Below are 21588 nucleotides of genomic sequence, written 5' to 3'. Positions count from 1 at the left end.
GCAAGGTTTACACCTCAGAGCCTGAAGAACGAGGGGCAGGCAGCTTCCTGCTCAAAGTCCCAGAGCTGCATCGGAAATGACACAGTCCAGAAATGACTAAAGGCCAAATCTTTTTTTGCCCAGAGCAAAACCTGCAGCCAGCTCTAGGGTGGAGCAGTAGAACACCCACACAAAAATGCACCACACAGCGATGGCTCATCCAGTGATGAGGTGCAACTCTGTACAACAGCTATTAAATAGGATTAGTAGCAATAACAGTAATTGAAATACTAAAATATCTTTTTTAAGTATGGTAAACTACTACTACTAAAGCAGTACAGTAGTAGTTTAATTTGCTTACTGCTGCCGCTGTTGCTGTTGTTTTCTTGCACCTACCACCAGTATCCTAGTCCAGCACACTAACCACTACATCACACTGGAAGTAAAACTCTAATTATTTCACTTTTGTCATATAAAAATGAGCAGGTGCTCATGCCTAAATAAATAAATGACCCCAGGAGGCAATCCATTCATCTTGCAAGCGCAGGGATCCTAGACTGGCAAGGGCCGCTCATCATCACTGGTCCTGAGACGGCATTCTCCAGTCATGAGCCTCCTGTCAGCTGAGCACCTCCAATCCCTCCAGTCCATATTAGCTGTTTTCTCCAGGAATCAATGCAGTTCATTCTACTCAGGTTTTCCATAAAATCTAGGTCATGTATTCAAGCAATTGCCGACCCAAAGCTAATAAAGCAGGACAGGGAGCGGGGAAGAAGTCTGGATATTTTGGTAGCAGGGGGATTCACAGCATGGCTCAAACCAGGGTTTAAATTGCAGAAAAACAACAACCACCCCACACTAACATATTTTAACAACTCTTCCAGGCCACTTGTTTACTGAGCATATGTACTAATTTGTTTTGCAGGGAGAATGGAAGGTGTTGGCTATTTAAAGTGATCATCCATTCTGATTTGCTTGCAGGGAGGTGAGATGATGTTGCATCAAATCCAGCAAGCGCTTAGATCCTGCCTGCAGGCTTCCCACAGCCACTGTGCGGACCAGAATCCTGGACTAGATGGGCTCGATCCAGCTGGGCTCTTCTCATGTTCCTAATGGTACCCCACATGTCCCAGCACATTTTCCTGTCACTTTTATTACTGCAAAAAGTCTGATCTTTGGGGCAAACACAAGACCCCTCAATCAAATCTAATTGTGCAACTTGCATTTGCCAGCAGGTGACAAAGGGCTCAGGCAGACTTCCTTTGGGGCTGAGTTTCTAGGCACAGGTCTGTGCTTTAAAGTTCCATGTCCAGGCGGTTTTTGTTTATTTGCTGTTTTTGTTTTACCCCGGTGCTTTCCCCTCAAAAACCTGCTCTTTATCACTAAATCGGAACAACCGGCAGTTCACTGAAACCCCAAATAGGTGTTTGATCTCATTCAGCAGTAAAGAGCAGGATTTCCTGGGGAAAGGACGGGGGGGAGGGGCGACAAAGACTAAAAAAGCACTCTGACACTGAGCTTGAAAGTGTGGACCTCTGCTTAGAAAGCACAGAGCAAAAAGTGAGTATGAATGAGCCCCGAATCCCATCAAAAATAGTGAAAGCCTTTAAGCGCCCCAAGAACATTTTGTTGTTCTTATTCTGTAACAATGAAACACATCACATAAAGTCAGAAATATGGAGATGGGGAGGGAAGATGGCCCCTTCCTTTGACTTCCCCAAGGGGCCCATTTGTAAGGCAGACCAAAAATATAATAAACAGAGCCTTAAGTTACAAAAGAAGCCCATGAGTTCTTGAAGTGGAAAGGAAGGGTGCTTCACCGAAGCGGATGTAGGGTCCTTTCCAGCCCTCCCGGGGCCCTGGATCAGGGAGAGGCCATCAGGCAAGCTCCTATGAGTCACTGTGGACTCTAGAAAACAGCTCTGGTCCTTTGATGGTGTGACTGGCAGTCATAATAGAAGTTGTGTTGTAAGAAATCTATTTACTTTTAGTAATTTGTATTACCTTTTGGTTTTTCGTTTGTTGACTGTTTTTTCTTTTTAAAACTAATAAAGCAATTATTATTATTATTTTTAAAAAAACAGATTTGGTCAAGAGTCAGTGAGACACGCCACTTCTCCCTACCCCTTGAGTAACAGATGCATTCATGCACATCACATGCTGCTTTTGACCCCCCCCCCAATTTTCGAAAGCGTGTTGCTGTGCAGTGGGGTTGATGCTCAAGAATCACAGGTGCCACTGGACATAGAGGGATAACTGCACAGTTCTCTCTCAACCACAGTCCAGGGAAGCAGCACTGACCGCTGCAAAGACACAAGGTCACTGGCTGCACCATCAGTGGGTGTGGGTTGCAGCACTGCGTCAGCAAAAGCATCCATGCAGGGGAATGCAAAGGCATTGCATTTCCTGAAATGTACATTCATAACATGTGTAACTTGAAAATAAGACAGGCAGCATTATAATGCCCTTATAGAGATCTAAGGAGCAGTTCCATTTTTAATTCTGTTTGTCTCTCCTGCTTCAGAAAGGATAGCAAAAAGAAGTGAAAGTTACAGCAAATGGCAAATAATCCACAGGGTTGGAAGAGAATTTTCTGCATATGAAAGGGTTTGGGGATTTTTAGTTTATGGGTGTGTGTGCAATGAGGTGGGGAGATATGATAAACATGATATGTGAAGGAAGGAAGCAGGCAGAGTTAGAATGATCCTTCTCCCATAATACTAGAAACTGATTTGGCAACAGATTTGGGAGGCATGAATGTAATCACCCCTCCATATAAAGCATTAACCAGCTTGTGGGATTTGGTGCCCAGAGGAAGTGGTGATGGCCACAAGCTGAGATGGCTTTCAAGGGAGATCAGACGACTCATGGAGGAAGGAGACTTGCTCTTACAAAAGGCTACTAGTCATGATGGCTACAGGCTGCCTCCTAGATCAAGGCAGCACGTCACTGACTACCAGTCTCTGGAGAAGAAACAGCAGAGAGAGGAGGGATCTCGCATTCGTCTCCTGCCTTGGGGTGAGAAGTAGGTAACTAGTCTGACCCAGCAGAGTTCTTCACCTGCTGTTATGTTCTTTTACTACTATGAATGATGGTGATGATGATTCTATCTCCTTTCCACAAAGGAGTTCAGATGGTACACATGGTTTTCCCGCTCCCCGTTTTATCTTCCCAACAACCCTGTGAGGCAGGCTGGTAACCCACCCAAGGTCACCTAGCCAGTTTCATGACTGAGTGGGATTTGATCCCAGGTCCTAGTCCAACACTCTAACCACTACACCACACATTATATGGATGGAGACGGAGCATAACATGATGGGACGTAGCTAAAGGAGGAGTGGAGGCAGCTCACTCAACAGGCATCCCAAAGCCCTGATGGTCACTCCTGAGCCAGCCGTTGCTCCAGCTGAGATTTCAAGGGATGGCACCCCAAGCTCTCACGGAGGAAGTCAGCAGAGGGCAGGAACTAGTGAGCCTGTTAGGGCTGAATGTGGGAAGCAGGTTGGAAGCGCTAGACTTCTGCACTACCAAGTAGCCTAGAACAGCAGGTGCCGCCCAACACCAGGTGGCCTATGAATTAGAATTCTTAGCATTAGCATTCAGATCCCTCACAAGGCAACTCAAGAGATTAATGAATTATTATTATTATTTTAAAAAACATAATGAAAAACCATACAGTTTGTGAATATCTAAGTCAATTTACCTAAAAATAAAATAAAGCAGCAGCATGGAAGCAGTATTTGCAAAACAGTTCAATCATGAAAAACCTGTGGCACTGAGAGACTTTGTTTAAGAAAAGGTAGTTCAAATAAATGACGTTTTTCAAAACACACTTAAAAACATGTAATGTTGGAGGGAGCAGCATCTCAGTGGGCCTGAGGGCCACCAGAGAGAAACCTCCTTCTCCCTGGTGGCAGCAGCAACCCTCCAGGCAGGGACATGGAAGGAATGCGGGGAGGGAACTCAACCAGTTCCCTGCAGGGCCTCTGTTGGTTGTCATGACAGTCACTGGCAAAGCCCCTCAAACTGACAGGCATCTGGCTGCAAACTGACATTTTTGAAAACAGTCTGGAAGAAGAGGCCAATGAGCATGTTACAGAGAACATTTGTGTACATTGTATATGTCACATGTATATACTTGCATAGTTATACCAATATATTGTTGGTATGCGTCTTTCTCAAGAGAGAATGGAGTGCGTCTTTGGGGGTGAAGTCAAACCACTTTATTAGCAGCACCGCAGTCACCTTCCCGGGGTGCAAGCCTGGGCCGTGTGTCTGGAGGTTCTGGGCTGGCCAGACAACAAGACCCCCCCCCCTCAGTCTTGCTGCTGTGGGCCAAAGGAAAGCAGAGCAAGACGTTTGGCACTTGCTTTGGCTGCAGGAGTTGCTGAGAGGAGGCTTCCAAAGCACAATCCAACCACCTCAGGGACTCCACTCTGGATTTGTGCAGGGTTTACTTCTTAGCATTTTATTACCCCAAAGATATCCCACAAGGCAGCAGAGGTCTAAGATCAGAGTTTTTCTTCTCCTAGATGGGCTTCCTTCTCAGGTGGATGAGCCCCACCCGCCCCTCACTTCCCTCTACAGCCTGGGCAGAAACCACCTTCTTGACTGGTGGACCCATGATCAGTCCTGTCTGCCCAAACTGCCAGAGCCTGTCTTCACTTGCAGGGGGGGGGGGGTCCTTAACTGCTCCCAAATCTCACCACAGACATGAGCTCACCATGAACATGGTAGCTACCAGCCTTAAACAAACGGCTCCTCTCCTGGCCTCCATTTCCTGCATCTGCAATAGAGGGATGATACTATAAAGGTAAAGGGTAAAGGGACCCCTGACAATTAGGTCCAGTTGTGGCCGACTCTGGGGTTGCGGCGCTCATCTTGCTTTATTGGCCGAGGGAGCCGGCGTACAGCTTCCGAGTCATGTGGCCAGCATGACTAAGCCGCTTCTGGCGAACCAGAGCAGTGCACGGAAACGCCGTTTACCTTCCCGCCAGAGCGGTACCTGTTGATCTACTTGCACTTTGACGTGCTTTTGAACTGCTAGGTTGGCAGGAGCAGGGACCGAGCAACGGGAGCTCACCCCGTCATTGCGGGGATTCAAACCACTGACCTTCTGATCGGCAAGTCCTAGGCTCTGTGGTTTAACCCACAGTGCCACACACGTCCCAGGGATGATACTAGTCTTCCTTAAAAAATAGTTGTTAAGCCTACTAAGTTGGTGGGTGTAAGGTGTTGTCAACCCCCTTAAAACATTGTATAGATGCAAAGTATCTTCTCATTATTAATGATAACTATGATGTAAGACCAGAGTAGGGTGAGAGGATGAGAATTGCGAAAATATGCAGTATGGCCTGAGGCACGACACACATCACTCAGCTTCTGCCCCACCCATTCAGCAGTCACTGTGTGGGCCCATTCTCCTCCTCCTCCTCCTTCCTGACCTTCACCTTTTGGTTCCCATTCTGTTCCCCTTATGTCACAGCTCCTCCCTGACTCCTGATGCCCTGAGGGGGTTTTGCAAGAGAGAAATGGGGGCAAACCAGGCAGGAGACAGAAGCCCTGGAGGGATGGGGAGTGATGAAGCAGGAGGGAGCTGATGATGCTCCATTGCCAGGGGCCTTCCCTGCCTATCTCACTTTCCCAATAACTTTTACTCATCCTTAAACACTGCAAATCAAACATAAACAAAAACACTGCCTAATTTCCTGCTGGTGATGAATGGAAAATCTCACTTTCCCTTTTCATTCAGCCGTTTCTTTGACCACAGCCTTCCTCCTGACCTTTCTCTCCTCAAACCACGGAGACACACAGGATAGAAATAGAACACAGGTGGCTCTTTTTCCAAACCCAATCTACTTTGGCCCATTAGATCCCACAGACATGCTGGAAAATTTGTGACTAGTAGATACCTACAATCCAAAGAACCGGCCGGTGAGTTTGAGTTCCAGCCAAGAGGACAGATCTTCCTCCCTTCACACAAGCTGGACTGCAAACAGTCTGTTTTCTTTGTTCCTTGAGCAGAACATTCTGTGCCATCACCCACTTCACCCAGTTGGAAGCACCACAAGCTCAAGGCAGGATGGAGTGCACCTTAGGCTGTGTCATCTGTGTAGTCCATGGATGAAGAGGTTGTTCTTGTCACCCTTGTAACCTCACTTCTGTCAGTGAGGGAACCACCAGAAGGCCCTTGGAGCAAGATCTCAGTGTCTGCTGCCCAATCTCTTAAAACCATGAAACTAGAACATTGGGGACCTTCACACTTCTCATGCACCCTTCACTCTTGCAAATTAATTCCACACTCTTTTTTATTTTTGGTGCAAACAGTGGTTATTGCTAGGTTTGCACTGCAGCTTGAGAACCACGCTTAACCTCCATGTTGTAGTTTTGAACAAACCACAGTTAGGAAAAAACCAGCAATGCTACCCATGGGCAGCTCTGAAAATGGAAGGGAGAGTTGGAAGCGGGAGTAGTACCAATGCCCTCAGGGTGATCTCACTTTCCTAGCTGTGGTTAGAAGACTGGGCAGCATCCATACTGAGCCTCCGTGTTTGCAGCAGAAATGTCTGCCTATTGAAGAACTCTTGCCAAATTCATTTGCCCAGGCCTGCCCGTTCAGTTTCCTACAACCAGATCTTCTAGTCCTGGTCTTGGAAAGCAGGTGAGACTGGAAGGTTTGCACCCAACTTTGGAGCCAAGATAGGAAACATGACCCCAAAATCCCCACACTCTAATGGAGCAACATTCAGGGCTCTTTATTTGCTGAGTTGTACTTCTGAGCAGTGGTGAAGAAAAGACCTAGGATCCCCTTTCCTGAGTCATACACCAGCGTGCAATTGTATGAGCCACCCGGTGACCTTCTGCATGGTCCTTGAGCTCAGCACCAGAAGTGGGGGAACACGAAAGTCAGTAGCAGCAACATGTGCTGTAGAGGAACTTAGTCTTGTGCCATCACTGAGGCCAAATCAAGGTCAGGGATAGCTATGCAAGCACCACTTTTTCATATTATTTCTACAGCAATTAGCATCCTGCACTTTCAGGTTCCAACAGGATTCCCAAGGCGTCTTACAAAACAATGCAAAGTCCTTTTAATTTCACATATCAAAACATAATTGGGGAGATTATACACAATCACATTTCCATTATCATTTACACCTGCAAATGTTTCAGGTGATCACACCGCTTCATTTCTATTTGGTGCATGCCCCGTCACTTCCTGCTAAAATCCTGTCACCTTTTTATACCATAAAAATGCCGGTTTATTTTTTGTCCCACTTTTGCTGCACTAAGAGGGCGTCTCCAAACAGCAGTAACACAGTAACATTGGAGAACATCATAGGACAAATAACAGAGCGGAATGATGTGCCATCCATCATTAATGCACTAATATTGAGTCAATTACGTGTTGCAGAATATACCTGCAATAAACACACACACACACATGGGGGGGGAGAGAGAGTGTGTGTGTGTGTGTCCTGGCTTCTCCCAAAGAATGCTGGGAACTGAAGTTTGTTAAGGGTGCTGAGAGTTGTTAGGAGACCCCTCACGAGGCTACAATTTCCAGCACCCTTAACAAACTACAGTTCCCAGCATTCTTTGAGGGAAGCCACGATTGCTAAAGTGGTATAAGAGGGATTCAAAGGTAAGTGCAGCTGTGACCTTAGCTAACTTGAAAAGACATGCTTGTGAGGTTTTATGAATGGCACAGAAGTTGCACACACATTCCAGCTTGATCAGGGATAGTCTTGGGGCTCATCCTGAGAGACAGCAGAAGAGGAGTAGCAGAGGTGAGGAGAAGTCATGGGGTGGTTTGGAAATGAACTTAGCTGCCAGTGTGACCTTTGGCCCTGAAGAAAGCTAGGAGCTCAAAGGAGGTGGAAGTTTTTGTGTTTGTATAGAATTATTTTCACAGGGCTCTTCAACACTCTTCTGCACTTTCCAGAAACATCTTAAGACTTATTATTACTGATAATAATAATATTTAGTAGTCACTCTTCCCACAAGTGACCTAAAGCAACTTACAAACACAATATAAACTCTAAAACTAATTATATAAAAAAAACCCCAATGAAAACCTTAAAGAACCCCACAACTATACAATTAAAAGACATAACTTAGAGAGCCTGCCCCACTAAAGGAGGCCACAAGGACTTGAAATTCTTAAGGGCCTGGCAACTAAAAATAAAGGTTGTAGCAGGCAAGCCTCCCTGGGGAAAGCACTCCACAAGCAAGGAACACCCTGAAAAAGCCCGTTTGCATGTTGCCAAACTTGCATCTGGAGCTCCTGGCTTGTTTCCGTGCAAAAGCTCATCTTGTAGCCAAGTTATTTTCCAAACTACCCCATTTCTGTTCTGACCAGTTTTCCCAACTGGGTGAATGGTTGTCTCTGCCATGGTTGTGTCCTTTTATTGTGTTTCAGTTCACCTGCAGTTATTTTCTCTGCTCTTTTTGCTATACTATGTACATCGCCTTGAGACATATATGCGAAAGGCAGTCAATTAGGAGGAGGAGGAGGAGGCAAACGGAGCTTTCAGAGTCTCCAAGAGGTGCAGAAATCTGCCTCGCTCCCTTATGAATTGCTTCCTGCAATCTCCTGTCATCGGAATGCTTATTTTACCAAAAGAGAAGTTCTGTGAAACTCAGAAGCTTGCCCAGACTTAAAAATCACAGACTGATTTGTTCAGTAAGAAATGCCATCTGCATGGATAGCTCAGTTGGTAAGAGCCTGGTGCGGATAATCCAAGTTTGCAGGTTTGATCCTTGCATGGGACAGCAGCATATTCCTGCTAATTCAAGGGGTTGGACTCTGGAATTAGATGATCCTCAGGGTCCCTTTCAACTCTACAGTTCGATGATTCTATCTCACTTATTCAGTACAGTATGCCAATTTCTGTAACACGAAGGTAGTTACCAACACACTGTAAACCGGAAGAACGAAGGAGGAAATTTCAGTGATCAAACCGAGAAGGAAAGAGTCTAGTCCAGAGTACAAGAGTAACACTCTGGGAGCTCCAGAAGGATGTGCGTCTTAGAAGCCAGCCGTCGAAACAACCACCATCACTTTCTTTCAATTAACCGAGTAATCCCAAACTTCCGCTCACCCTTTTTGGGGGTGAGGGCTGCAGCGGCTCCCTCCCGCCTTCCCCGTCTCTCCCTTAAGACAGATTCTTGAGGCAAGAGGCGCTCCACCCTGGCATGGCTCGCTCAAAACCACAGGCTGCCGCCGCCGCCGCTGCTGCTGTCACGCCCATTTGGCAGCCCAGGCAGGAAAAGCAGGGGGAGGAGAGGCGAGGGAAAGTGGGGCGAGCTTTAAATACCAGCCCGAAAGCCCAGCAGCGGCAGGCTGAACGGGCAGCGCACGCCTAGAGAGCAGCGGCAGAGAGCAAGGTGAGCGAAGCGCCCCAGGCAGAAAGACCCCTCAGCCCCCAGACCCGGGGAGGAAGGAAGCCGAAGCCCGTCTGCGGATTCCCAGAGAAGTGTCGGCCAAGGCGCCCTCTTCTGCCGGCCCCGGTTCCTCCCAGCAGTTTCCTACGCTGGCGCTTGACTGCCTTTCCTGCTAAGGCTTCCCCCTTTCAACCCACTGCCCCAGCCTGGGTGGGGTGTCCCCATAGGGAGAGGAATCCACTGCACAGCTTGGGTGGAGGGAGCTGCCCCTGGGGTCCTTCCCGCCTGTCCCCATGCCAAGTGATCCTTCTCTCCTCCCATCCCTTATTTTCGATCCTGCCCAACCCACAAAACTGGGACACAAAGAGCTTTGTTCAGCCAGGGTTAGAGAACTCCCTCGCAGGTGCTACTCTGTGGATGATGTTCCCACCCCGTTTTCTGAAGGTCCCTCTCCTGAAACAACTCTCTCTCTCTCTCTCTCTCTCTCTGCCTTCCAGGTCACGACTGAGTCACTTCTCCCCTTGGGTTAAAAATGGACACCTCTAAAGTGTGTGGGTTCCTGACGGCCAGCTTCCTCCTTCTGGTTCTGCTGGGGGATCCAACTGCAGCCTGCTCCTGTGCCCCCCGGCACCCCCAATCCGCATACTGCTATGCTGATGTTGGTGAGTCTCTGGACGCTGCTGAAGTCCACGCACTGCCCTCTTCTCGGCACTGTCTGACTTCCTCTGCCCTTTGGGGCACAGCTTCCCCTTTGACTCCTAATGCTCTTCCTTGTCCCTGCATTGGGGGGGGGGGCTCATGCTCAGGCATTGAATGTGGCCCTCGTCAGCCCTCTGGACTCTTCCCAGGACCACACCCCTCATTTGTCCTGCTCCACGTATTCCTCACATGTTTTTGCCTGGCTATTCTGTGTTCTTAAACAGTCGTAATGCCTCTTGCTTGCCTGGCTAGAAGTGTGTGAATGCAACCTACTGTAAAAAGGCAAGCCCCGCCCACTTTTACCTCTAGTCCCTCCTACCACTAGCTCATGCAGCCCCCAAGAAGGTTGTCCATGAGGGAATGTGGTCGTCTGCCTCTGTCCTAGATGTTTGACAGTGGAACAGATTCCCACAAGAGGTGGTGGACTCTCCTTCCTGGGAGGTTTTTAAGCTGAGGTGGGCTGGTCATCTGCCATGTATGATTTAGTTGAGTTTCCTGCATTGCAGGGGGTTGGACTAGATGACCCTCAGAGTCCCTTCCAGCTCTATAATTCTATGATTCCATAATTCTGTGAATTCTATCCATCACTCCCATAAACTGAAATTCACCACTATGCCCCAGGGTTGCAAATAGCCACTTGCCTGGTAGACCTAATACAAAGGTATTTTTATAAAAGGGAAGACCATTGTTCTCTAACATGTCTCAGGCTACATTAGGCTGTAGACAGGCCACAAACTATATAGGTGCATAAACAGGCTAGTAACTAAGTTGGCAAATCTACACATTCCCCCCTTCCTGTACCAACAGCCTGTGTGTTCGTATCCAGTCATTTAAAGGGTTTGATGGCATACCAATGCCACTTGAGTAGTCAGACTTCAGGAGTGTGATTTGAAGTCACTAGCAATGCTTTCACTCTGGATTACTTCCCTGTGGTGAGCGCTTATACCCAGAAGAACCGCCCATCATCTCAGCATGCCTAGGGCAATTGGATTGAGGGGGGCTTCCAGACTCTCATTCTTTTCAGATGGGAGACTGGCAAATTCTGGTTGCACAGTTGTAGTTGAAAGTTTGTAGTAAGGAAAGTGAGGAGGAAATGCACTGGAAAGCGCAGAACCACCTCACTTTGGTGCATTGTCATCTAACATCCTCACAGAAGCCTCTGAATAATTGCTCATTAAATAGCCAGTGTCATCTAAACTCCCTGAAAACAAATCAGGACACAGAGTCAACAAACAGGTTATCTGGAAGCGCCCCAAGATGGTGATGAGGATGTTGAAGATGAGGATTCTAGCAGGGCTCTTGGGTCTTCCTCATCTTCAGCTACCTCACCTGGATAAGTTTGGCAATTGAACCTTCCCCCAACAATTCATCTCCATCCCAGAAAAAGCTTCACATGCGAAATTTCTGCAAACCAGGCAGTTGTTAGAAGTGCAGGAACCCAAACACCACACAAACCGAAGGTTGGCAGCGCAAATGGAAACTTGGTCATATATCATGGTATGCTGAGGTTTTATCCCCTCTAAACGCTCCTGGAACTGTTTCAATACTTGTGCTTGCTAACACCCCCTTAAAAGGGCTTCAGAAGCATTTTTAAGTCCTGCAATAGTGCGCACTTGATAATAAGTAAATATGCCCTGCACTGCCCCCTGCTGGCAGTATACAATCGATACGTATTCCCTTATTCAAAATAAAAAAATCCTTCCAGTAGCACCTTTAAGACCAACTAAGTTAGTTCTTGGTATGAGCTTTCGTGTGCAAGCACACTTCTTCAGACAGATATCTGAAGAAGTGTGCTTGCACACGAAAGCTCATACCAAGAACTAACTTAGTTGGTCTTAAAGGTGCTACTGGAAGGATTTTTTTATTTTGACTATGGCTGACCAACACGTATTCCCTTATGTACCTCAGCTACGGTCAGTATAGAATCCGGCAATTAATTTCGCCCCCCAGAACTGTCACTAGGAAACTTTGACCCTGTCACTGAAATAAATTAGGCAAATGGGCATGTTTAGCTGGTAGGCTAGAGTCTGATTTAAAAAATGTGCCTCTTTCTTTTCTTGTCTCTTTTAAAAAAAGATTTTTAACATAAAATGATTCTGGGCTGTTTTATTTTATTACACATTCTAAATTTGGGGTGGGATGCAATGCCCCACTATTACAAATCTTCCATCTGCACAAGCACTTCAGCCAGATGGAATGACGCCCCCACTTGTCCCTTCCATCTGCTTTTCTGCAGGTTCTCCCAGCCTCCCCGCCCCCAGCCAGTTCCAAGGAGAAGTGGGGAGCTCTTTTGTGCAAGCAGAAGTCCTTGCACAGGGCTTCCTCTCAAGGGGCTCCTTAGGTGATTCACCCTTTGAATTTTTAAGATTTCTGTTCTTTCCTTGAATGAAAGAAAGTGGTTGGGATTGAAAGAGGCTCAGGACTCATATAAGACTGAGGTGGGGAGCAGGAGGGCAATTGCAGACAGATATCACCAGTGTGACTGAATACAACAGAACTTATTTGGTTTACATGTTCTAAACCCTGATCTCAGCTGTTATCAATATATTATTATGCCACTAGTAACAAAAATTGCAATCATAGGTCTTTTATCAAGTCAGACCAGTGCTTTTTTCAGGGGGTCCTCAAGGGGACACAGTGCCTCGTTTGTTGTTGTTAAAAAGTGTGACACTTACTGTAACAACTTCATGGTGAGTGCCAGCACCTATTTTTCTAGAAAAAGGCACTGGGTCAGACTATTTGTCAACCTTGCCTAGTATTGTCTACTCTGATTGGCAGCAATTTTCCAGGGAGGGTTTTCCCCCATCACCTGCTCCCTGATCCTTTTAAACTGGAGGCACCAGAGACTGACTTTGGGACCTCCTGCATGCAAACATAGGAAGCTGCCTTATACCAAGTCAGAGTACTGCACTATCTAGCTCAGCATTGCCTACACACTGACTGGCAGCAGCTCTCTGGGGTTTCAGAGACGGGACATTCCCAGCCCTACCTGGAGATGCTGGGGATTGAACCGGGAACCTTCTGCATGCAGAGCAGATGCCCTGCCCCCAGCGACAGTCCCTCCAAGGACCTAATCAGAGGAGAGCACTAGCTATGCCCATCACAAAGCGGTAGTAATTTGAGTCCTCTTTGGTTGCAGACTCACAACACAGCACAGAGAAAGCAGTTTCCCTGGCTGGACTAGGGGGAGAAGCTCTCAGAGTGGGATTTCCACTTGCAGTCCAAACACACACACACACACACACACACACACACACCCCTCCCTCCTCCTGCTCAGTTTCCTCCAAAAGCCTTCTTTCTTTCTTTTCTTTCTTTTTTCTCTTCTGTGATTTCTTTGTATATCTGATTTTGTATCTTTATCTGGAAAAATGCAATAAAAAATATTTTTAAAAAAACAAAAACAAAAAAAAAAGCCTGCTTGGAGGGAGATTATGGGAGAGCCTACAAAGAGGATTACATCTCACTTTGCATTTCCTAGCAGATCTATGACAAAAATGTGAATGATCTACAGCTGAGTGTTAAAATGCAAGTGGTGTTTCAACAACTCCAGTACATGAACATAGCTGCAGGAAAATCTGTCCAGTGGCTTTTTAGGAACTCTGAAAAGCGTCAACAGGATCCCCCCCCCCCCCCAAAGTACTGAAGACTTCCTTGTTCCAGCAAGCTTTTGTTTTGTTTTTATAATTTGGTTTTAATGGCTGAATTTGCCCCCTTCTTCATTGAGCCTTTGTATTGCTGTTTGTAATGCAGTTTATTGTTGTAAGCTGCTCAGAGTGGCACATTTTGCACTGAAAGAACAGAATCTAAATGTCTACATAAAAAAAACCACCAGGTGGTCACAGCCCGCTCTCCACTTTTTGTATTCAGGGGGCTTTTGATATCAGATGGCCAGCACAGCCAGAGGTGAAATGATGGGAGGTTGTCCGTATGGAGGGCATCACTGACTTAACTCCAAGGGGAGGCATCCCTGTTAGAAGTTGGACTTCAAAACTCTGACCCTTACAAGAGAAAGAGAGAGTAGTTTTATGGGGAAATCGAGTGTGAGGAAGGGTTAGGGTTAGGGTTAGGGTGTCCTCCATATGTGGTCAGGCTCCAAAGCCCATCCACCTCAGCCAGCAGAGCCAAGACTTAGGGGAGATGGGAGTTGTAGTGCAGCAACATCGGAGGGCCAATGGTTCCCTGCTGCAGGCCTTGTGAGAACAGCAGGTCTGGGTGTAACTCTGAGGCTGCAGAGCAGACAAATCGCAGAAGAAACCGTAGCCGAGGTGGCAAGATTCCCAAGCGTCCTGCACCATCCCTCCTTTGGGTATAGCATAATGGGAGAGAGGCGTATGAAAGTCAAGGTCAAAAGCCAGGAAAGCTGGGGAGAATGGAAGAAAAGCTGTGATGCAATACCGTTTTTTCCTCTGCAGTGATCCGGGGTAAATTTGTGGGAGTCAGCAAGCAGCAGGTGAACATCTCCATAGGAGAACCAGTGTGGTGGATGCGACACGAGATCAAAACCACCAAGGTGAGCTTCTCCCGCTACTATAATGTAACCCTTATGCTGGTGGGCAGGACAGGCTGGTGGAGATCCCATTCCACAGCCAGTGAGCCTGCTTGGATCTACGCAGCAACAAAATGCAGCAGCCAAGTGTTCCTCATCCTCAGTAGCTCCTTCCCTCTTCCCTGAAGATGCTGCGTTTGCTGAGCCTACAAACTTCCCATGCAAAATGAACCCTTTGCCTCTCTTCCTTGCAAGTTTTTGCAGAGAGATGCAGCTATCCAGGCTCTGCCCTGCCACCCAGTACGCATTCTCAGAACAGCTGGTCCCCCCCCTTTCCTTTCCTTTGTTTTCATCCTCACCTCCCACTCCCTGCAACACCCTCTAGACGGGAAGGGGGGGCTGCAAGGTGCCCTTGAGCTCTGAGGATGCTTGTCTGGCAGGAAACCAGCCTGCAGCACAAAGGCAAAATGTACATTGCTAAGGATGCTTTTGCCTCTGGCCCCACCACTAGTGGCGTGCAGCCCTCAGGTTCCCTGCCTCTGAAGGCTGTCTGCACCCCCCGAGGCCTCCGCAGCACACTGACAGGTACTCCATTGAGCTCACATGAGGTGGCAAAAGATTGAGCCTTCTCAGCAGTAGACCCTTCTTCAGCATTAAGGTGATGATGATGATGATGATGATGATCAGTTAAATTTATGGGGCTTGAACAATCATGAATGCAAGACATGTGCTCCCCCTGAGTACAACCTCTTCCCCACTTCTGTAAGAGCCGGGAAGAGTCCTGTCCCTGCACCTGTCCCTCTATTGGCCCCTTCCTGGTCACTGACCCACCTCCCCCCCCCCCTGCACAGGTGTACAAGGGCCCTGAGGAGATGCAAGATGTCCGTTTCCTCCACACTCCTGCCATGGAAAGCCTCTGCGGCTATGAACACAAGGGTCCTCTCAAAGGAGAAGAATATGTCATTGCAGGTATGGTGTGCCGTCTTTTTGCCAGGGAGCACTTGGGGCAAATTGAAACTCACAAATAACCCTGAGTGAAAGAAGCAGGCCTATGCGCCCTCTGCTCACAGTCATTTGAGGGCAGCATGGATTTGTCAAGAGGAGCATCATGTCACCAAGGCCTAGATATGTGGGGAGTGGCTATGGTACCCTTTGCACATGCTCAGAGGCACCCCCTGACAAACTGCACAAGAAAGGATAGACAGCTCTAGGGCCCTTCCAGGATCAGGGCCAGCCCCGTCACAGGAACAAAAGCCTTTGGCAACAGGTTTGAAGTTCCCACTGATAAGGAGCAAATTGTCGCTTGCATGCTGTTTTACAGGAGCAGGCGCCAATGAATTTTCTCTCTCAGGTGTCTAAATGTCTTGAACCACCACGAGTGAGAGAATAGGGAAATACAGGGGTGAAGAGGCTGTGATGGCCACCAAGTCGGATGGCTTTAAAGGAGAATTATACAAACTCATGGAGAATAAAGTCATTAGTGGCTACTAACCAGGATGGCTATGGTCAGACCACTGGCAGGCCTCTGAATCACAGTTGCAGGAAAGTGCAGGAGGGGAGAAGGCTCTTCTGCTCAGCTGCTGCTGCTGCTGCCTGGTTTGCATCTGGTTGGCCTTTGTGAGAACAGGATGCTAGACTAGATGGGCCTGATCCTGCAGGGCTCCACTTATGTTCTTAGAAAGTGCCAACCAGTGTAAGGGTTTGGCGATATCCTGGATGGTTTTGTTCTGCAGTTGCTTTGACACCCATCTGAATCTTCTCCTCTTTCTGGACCAGCCACAACCAGCCCAGGGCCTTTGTGACATCCAGGACTGTGTCCCTCACAAAGCTTCCCTCTTAGAAGAGAGGAAGAACAAGTCAGCCTCACGCAAGACCTCCTTGGGAGCGCTGGGTTCTGGACATGAGCACACAAAAACGGGTTTGGGGAGGTTTTTCAATGGAAGGCTATCAAGTTACAAGATTTCAGGAGGAAGTTACGGAGAATCACCAATAAGAAACAAAGCAGTCTTGAAACCTTTCCAGGTGCAAATCATATTGAAATCCTGTGTAACCTCCCTGATACCATCATGAGCACAAACCATCATGAATACCCAAGGAAAAGGGCATCCAGAGTAGCCCTTATACTGTAGATTTTGAACATTTTAATCCCAGCTTTTGTCAGAGAGCTCAGGCCTGATCTAGACCAACAGCTTAATTCAGGGGTGCCCAAACTTTTTCCAAAGATGGCCAGATTTGATGAAGTGAACAGGCGTGAGGGCTGACCAAAGTTGTTGTGCTTTTTTTAGGCTTGAAGTTGTTGAGCTAGGATTTAACCCCAAACTTGATGAGCTTTTTAAAGGATTTTACCCCAAGGACATATATTGCCACGGGGCCCGGATTAAATCGACCGGTGGGCCAGATTAGGCCCTCCAAACAGACTTTGGACATGCACTCCTATGTGGACAGCACCTCTTCAGAATACAGGAGTTGGATTGGTCAACTGAATGCTCTCCCGTGGAGGCAGGTGGAATAGCTGCTGCACAAAGGATGCCAGCATCTCATGGATAGTTTTGGGGCAGGCCAGAATGCCTCCTCCCACCAACAGCCAATTTTTCTATGTGCAGTCAGTGAGTTGTTCTTTTAAATGGATGAGTATTCAAGAATGTGAGCACCCCTACAGTCAAAGATGACACCGCCCAGGAATAGTTTTATCTCACAGTGAGCGCCTTGTCTAGGCTGGCCTCAAAGCTGCTTGTAACAAAAGAATGTGAACAATATGTTTTCTGCTCTAGTGGCCAAAAAACCTCCAAAACAAATAAACACAGCATGTCTTTTTGAAAGGGCAGCTTAATAACAGAGTAGATTGCCTAGGAAACTAGTGAAATCTCTTTTCTTCCCAGGGATACTTTAGCTATGGTTCATGATTCCAAAGAAACACAAGAAAACACATAATGTCGTTTGGGGCATGAAATTCAACTGACTGAGAATATCAGCTTTCATTTAACTAAGAAGAAGCAGGGGCAGCAGGTTTCTAGCCCTTGTGTTTTTAAAGATCTGTTATGACAGCGGAAATCTCAAAAAGCAGAGGGGGTGCTGAATGAGATGCTCAAAGGGGTTCAGTGCCTCACATGGCTTTCTAACCTAAGCCATGACTACCAAAGTCAGAATAAATCAGGCAAAACTAAACAAATGATGCAAAAAAATGACTCATACAAAATGGTCTCATATGAATTATGTACTCAGGTCACACAATTCAATTTTTGGGGAGCATGGAATTTGCATTTGTCCAGGAAAAGATTTTTTTTATTACACACATACACACCGAAGGGCAGATTATGCACAATCCTGCTTATGCTTGCAAAGATGCGTGGCGTTATTGATAAACCTTCAAACCTCTCATCAGGTTACAATTTTAGTTATGAAAGCAAGGTCTGGGGGTGACAAGGCCTTGTGAGCAAGTCCTCTATATTCTCTTCCTCCACATTTACACTTAACTTTTCTGTCTTACCTGTTTTTTCACCTCCCAACAGGCATGCTGGAAGGTGACCGTGCCATGATCACGGCCTGCTCCTTCATCGAGCCGTGGTCTCAGCTGTCCTTTGCACAGAAGCGAGGCTTGAGTTCAGATTACAGCAAGGGCTGCAACTGCACAGTAAGTACCTGGCCCCCAGCAGACCCTTTCAGAGGGACCCCAGGGACAGGAGGGCATATGCTTGCAGATGGGGCAGGCCCTCCAGAAGAAAGCATGCACCCTCTGAAGAGCTCTGTCTAGCTCAAAAGCCAATGTCATTGGCAGCAAAGGGTCTAATGAAAGACATGCTTCCTTATCTGTTATACGTATGGGCTGCCATACGTCCGGGATTACAAAGGCAGAATTGATGTCGGGGGGGGGGGATTTCCGAAAGTTGGCGCTTTGTCCTGGGGTGTCCTGGTTTTTATTTTTTGAAATATGGCAACCCTATTTGGACCCTAATTTATTTTTTAACAGGAACCATATTTTAAACTGAGCAAGGATTGAAGGGTCAGCAGCACTGACTCCACCCATTCACCCTCTCTGACATGACTCAGGGCTCCTTCATCCCCTTTTCTCCAGTGTGGAGAGCAAGGGAGTCTTTGGCGAAACTCTCCCCCATTTGATCTCCCTGAGTGGAAGAACATGACTATGAATTGTTGGGAACTATGGGCTTCCCCATGGGAAAGCCCTGTGGGGCCAGAGTGAGTCCTCAGGTCGCTGGTGGCTGGTCCTCACGATTAGGGCAAGGCAGAGCTAACACATCACCAGCAGTCAGTGATGGCTGGGGTGCAATGGAACTGGTAGGGCAAAAGGCAGGGAGACCAACAGTAGGTGGCGCCAGAGCCAATGACAGGCACAGAGACCCCCAATAGGATGTTAAATTTTATAGTTCATTAACAATCAAAGAAGAATGGATGGAGGCAGCATCCAGATCTTCATTTTTCCAAAATGTAAGTAAGAAGCCAAGCAAGTGGGGGCTGGCTGAGGGCAGAATGAGGTTGGTGGAGCAGTGCCCCATTTGCCCTCCTGCAGGACCGGCTCACCCATGAGGCAAGGTGAGGTCACTGCCACAGGCAAGACGATTCACAGAGGAAGCAGATCTAGATATGGATCTTATCCCACCTCACTTGTTCCTGATGTAGATCTCCCCCTCCCCCTTCTTCCCTGGTGGGGAGGGGGTGCCATTTTCTGGCTCACCTCGGGTGCCAAAATGTCTTGGGCCCGTCTTGTCCTCATGGACCAGCTTCCACTGGTCAACAGAGGTGGGGGATGGGATGTTGCTATGATGTGTGAGGGGGGCCTGTCCACTCATGTTTCTGTGTGTCACTCTTCCTTCAAAAAAAGGTCGTGCCTTGCAATTCCATGCCGTGCTCCATCACTTCTGACAACCAGTGCCTGTGGACAGATGGGATAATGTCCAGGATATGGGATGGCTTCCAGGCCAAACGCTTGGCTTGCCTGCCCCGGGGCGAAAGCACCGGCCTCTGCACTTGGCAGTCGCTGAGCACTCAAGGGCCGGGCTCCCTTCGCAAAATTCTCCTGAGGCAGTGATCTCTTTGTGGACCCTTCCCTTCCTATCTCTGGATTGTTTCTTTTAAAAATAAACATCAGTTCCAAACCACCTTCTCTCTCTTATTTTTAAAATGATATTTATTAAGAATTTTAAAATTACAGAAAAGACAAAGAGAAAAAGAAGGAAAAAAAACAAAAGAAAAACAAGCCACAATCCACAATCAAACAATACAAATTAATAAAAATCAAAATCAAAAAATAACAACAAAACACGTAACACAACACAATCAAAAAGCAAAAATAAACCACAAAAAATTAAAAACAAATCCAATATTCCCAAATCCTTAACTGTCATTACCTTATTTCATTGACCTCCTCACTCCTCCCTTTTTTGTATTCTAGTTGTTAATTATCACAGCAAATCCTTTCCCTTTTTTCATAGTATTCTGTCATTAAATTACCTTAATCTATTTTAACCTTATCTTACTATAAAGGACCCTAAAACTTAAAACTTAGATCTTATTTATACCAATTTCTCATAACGATAACATATTCTTACATAATTCTTTTAACATTTCTGCTAAAGCCAAATAGTTTCGTTCCAACATTTTTCTAACGTTCATCAATTTTATAAAACAATCCTAATAAAAAATTTTTTAAAAAACTTTCTTCCAATCTTCATCCAACGTCTCTTCCTCCTGGTCCCGGGTTTTGTCAGTCCTTTCTATCCCATCAATCTAGCTCATTAACCTGGTAATCTTATGTCCGAGGCCCTTAAGTCACTTCCATGTCCCTTCCGCAGCTCTTCTTCATATTTATACCTGTACTTTACTTTATCTCCTGCTCCTTTTACTCGTGGAAACTCCAGCTTGACAGTATTTTTGTCCCTTCTCGACAAATCAGCCCCTTTTCCATATTCCACACTAAACTCCATGTGGTATTTAAAAACATATTTCAAAGTCCCTCCAGAATTAAGAACCACCACAACCCCAAACATCTCATGGCCCATTGCCAGACTTGAAGAGTCAAAACATCCCTGCATAGGGGGGTCTATCCAACCCCCCATTTCCAAACCAAACAAAACTGTATCTCTCCAAATCTGGCTTTTTCCTAGTTCATTTGTCAAATCCAACAACTCATGTTCCTGCTGGGCCACAGCTCCCTCCATCACTGCCACCCGAGGTCCAGCAACATCCTCTTCCCTCATCTGATCTGTCAGAGCACACTCCTGAGTTGATTCCTGGGTGGATTCTATATAATTACCCACAACCTGTCCAAAATTTCTGATTGCAACAGTCATCAAGTCCGTCTTCTCATGTAACTGTTCCAATAGGGCACTTGTTTTGCAGAAAGCACGCACCAGAGCTTCTGAATACATTGTTATGAAGGTCAGAAGTCTGTTCCCACGATCTTAATCTGTTGCAGCTGCAGAGCTCCCCGGTTCAGGTTTAGTAACAGTTTCACAGGCTCCCTCTAGGGGAAGAACTTCTATTTGTATCCATCTCTTTTCTTTTTTTTCCCTTTTCTTTTAAAGGCAGATCTAACAACAAAGTTTCCTTTTTCAGATATTCTGTCAATATTTGTTCCTTTAAAATGCGAAGGAGAGCAATGGAATCACTATGTTTCTCTTCTTTTAACTGTCTGTCAAAGACGTTTGTCTATAGTCAATGAGCTTCCCAAAAACGTCAGTCTTGACACCCCGCTCCCAGGTTCAAGACGGTGGAAAATTACTTTTCTTTACACTCTCTTCTGCAGGTTTAAACAGTCCGGAAAAAATCCCCCCTCTTCTCCTGCTTCCGAGAGGGGTTCAACAATTTTAGATGATGAAAGTTAATCCTTTACAAACGATTTTCTGAACTCTAGTTTGCCATGTCTTTGCTTTAATCTATCTACAAGAAACGGAAGGCTGACTTCCTGTTTAGACCTTCCCGTTTCAGTGCCAAATTGACAAGAATTTCTTAGTCCAATTTTCCTTTCTACTCACAGGTCGTTGTTTAAAGTCCAATTGTCCGAAATTAAGCTACTCACGGGTAGT

The 21588-nt window shown here is 46.6% G+C and overlaps 2 protein-coding genes and 1 long non-coding RNA gene across 4 annotated transcripts in view; 1 reads left to right on the top strand and 2 right to left on the bottom strand.

Annotated features, from left to right (window-relative positions):
- Window positions 1-21588, bottom strand: part of LOC308467103 — a 260657-nt gene that overhangs the window by 115299 nt on the left and 123770 nt on the right. The gene's annotated exons all lie outside the window — the stretch shown is intronic.
- Window positions 1-21588, bottom strand: part of SYN1 (synapsin I) — a 96880-nt gene that overhangs the window by 34081 nt on the left and 41211 nt on the right. The gene's annotated exons all lie outside the window — the stretch shown is intronic.
- On the top strand, window positions 9214-19662 carry TIMP1 (TIMP metallopeptidase inhibitor 1). The gene is made up of 6 exons (XM_080988521.1): window positions 9214-9366; window positions 9861-10025; window positions 14475-14572; window positions 15400-15517; window positions 18058-18179; window positions 19386-19662. Exons 2-6 carry the CDS (start codon window positions 9896-9898, stop codon window positions 19590-19592), a joined length of 675 nt encoding a protein of 224 aa, XP_080844647.1. The 5' UTR covers window positions 9214-9366; window positions 9861-9895; the 3' UTR covers window positions 19593-19662.

This window comes from Podarcis pityusensis (genome assembly GCF_964106645.2).
Source record: "Podarcis pityusensis genome assembly, chromosome: 17".
Taxonomy (NCBI): Eukaryota; Metazoa; Chordata; class Lepidosauria; order Squamata; family Lacertidae; genus Podarcis; species Podarcis pityusensis.
Note: the sequence above shows the minus strand (reverse complement) of the source record. Positions and strands in the feature narration are given on the sequence as shown.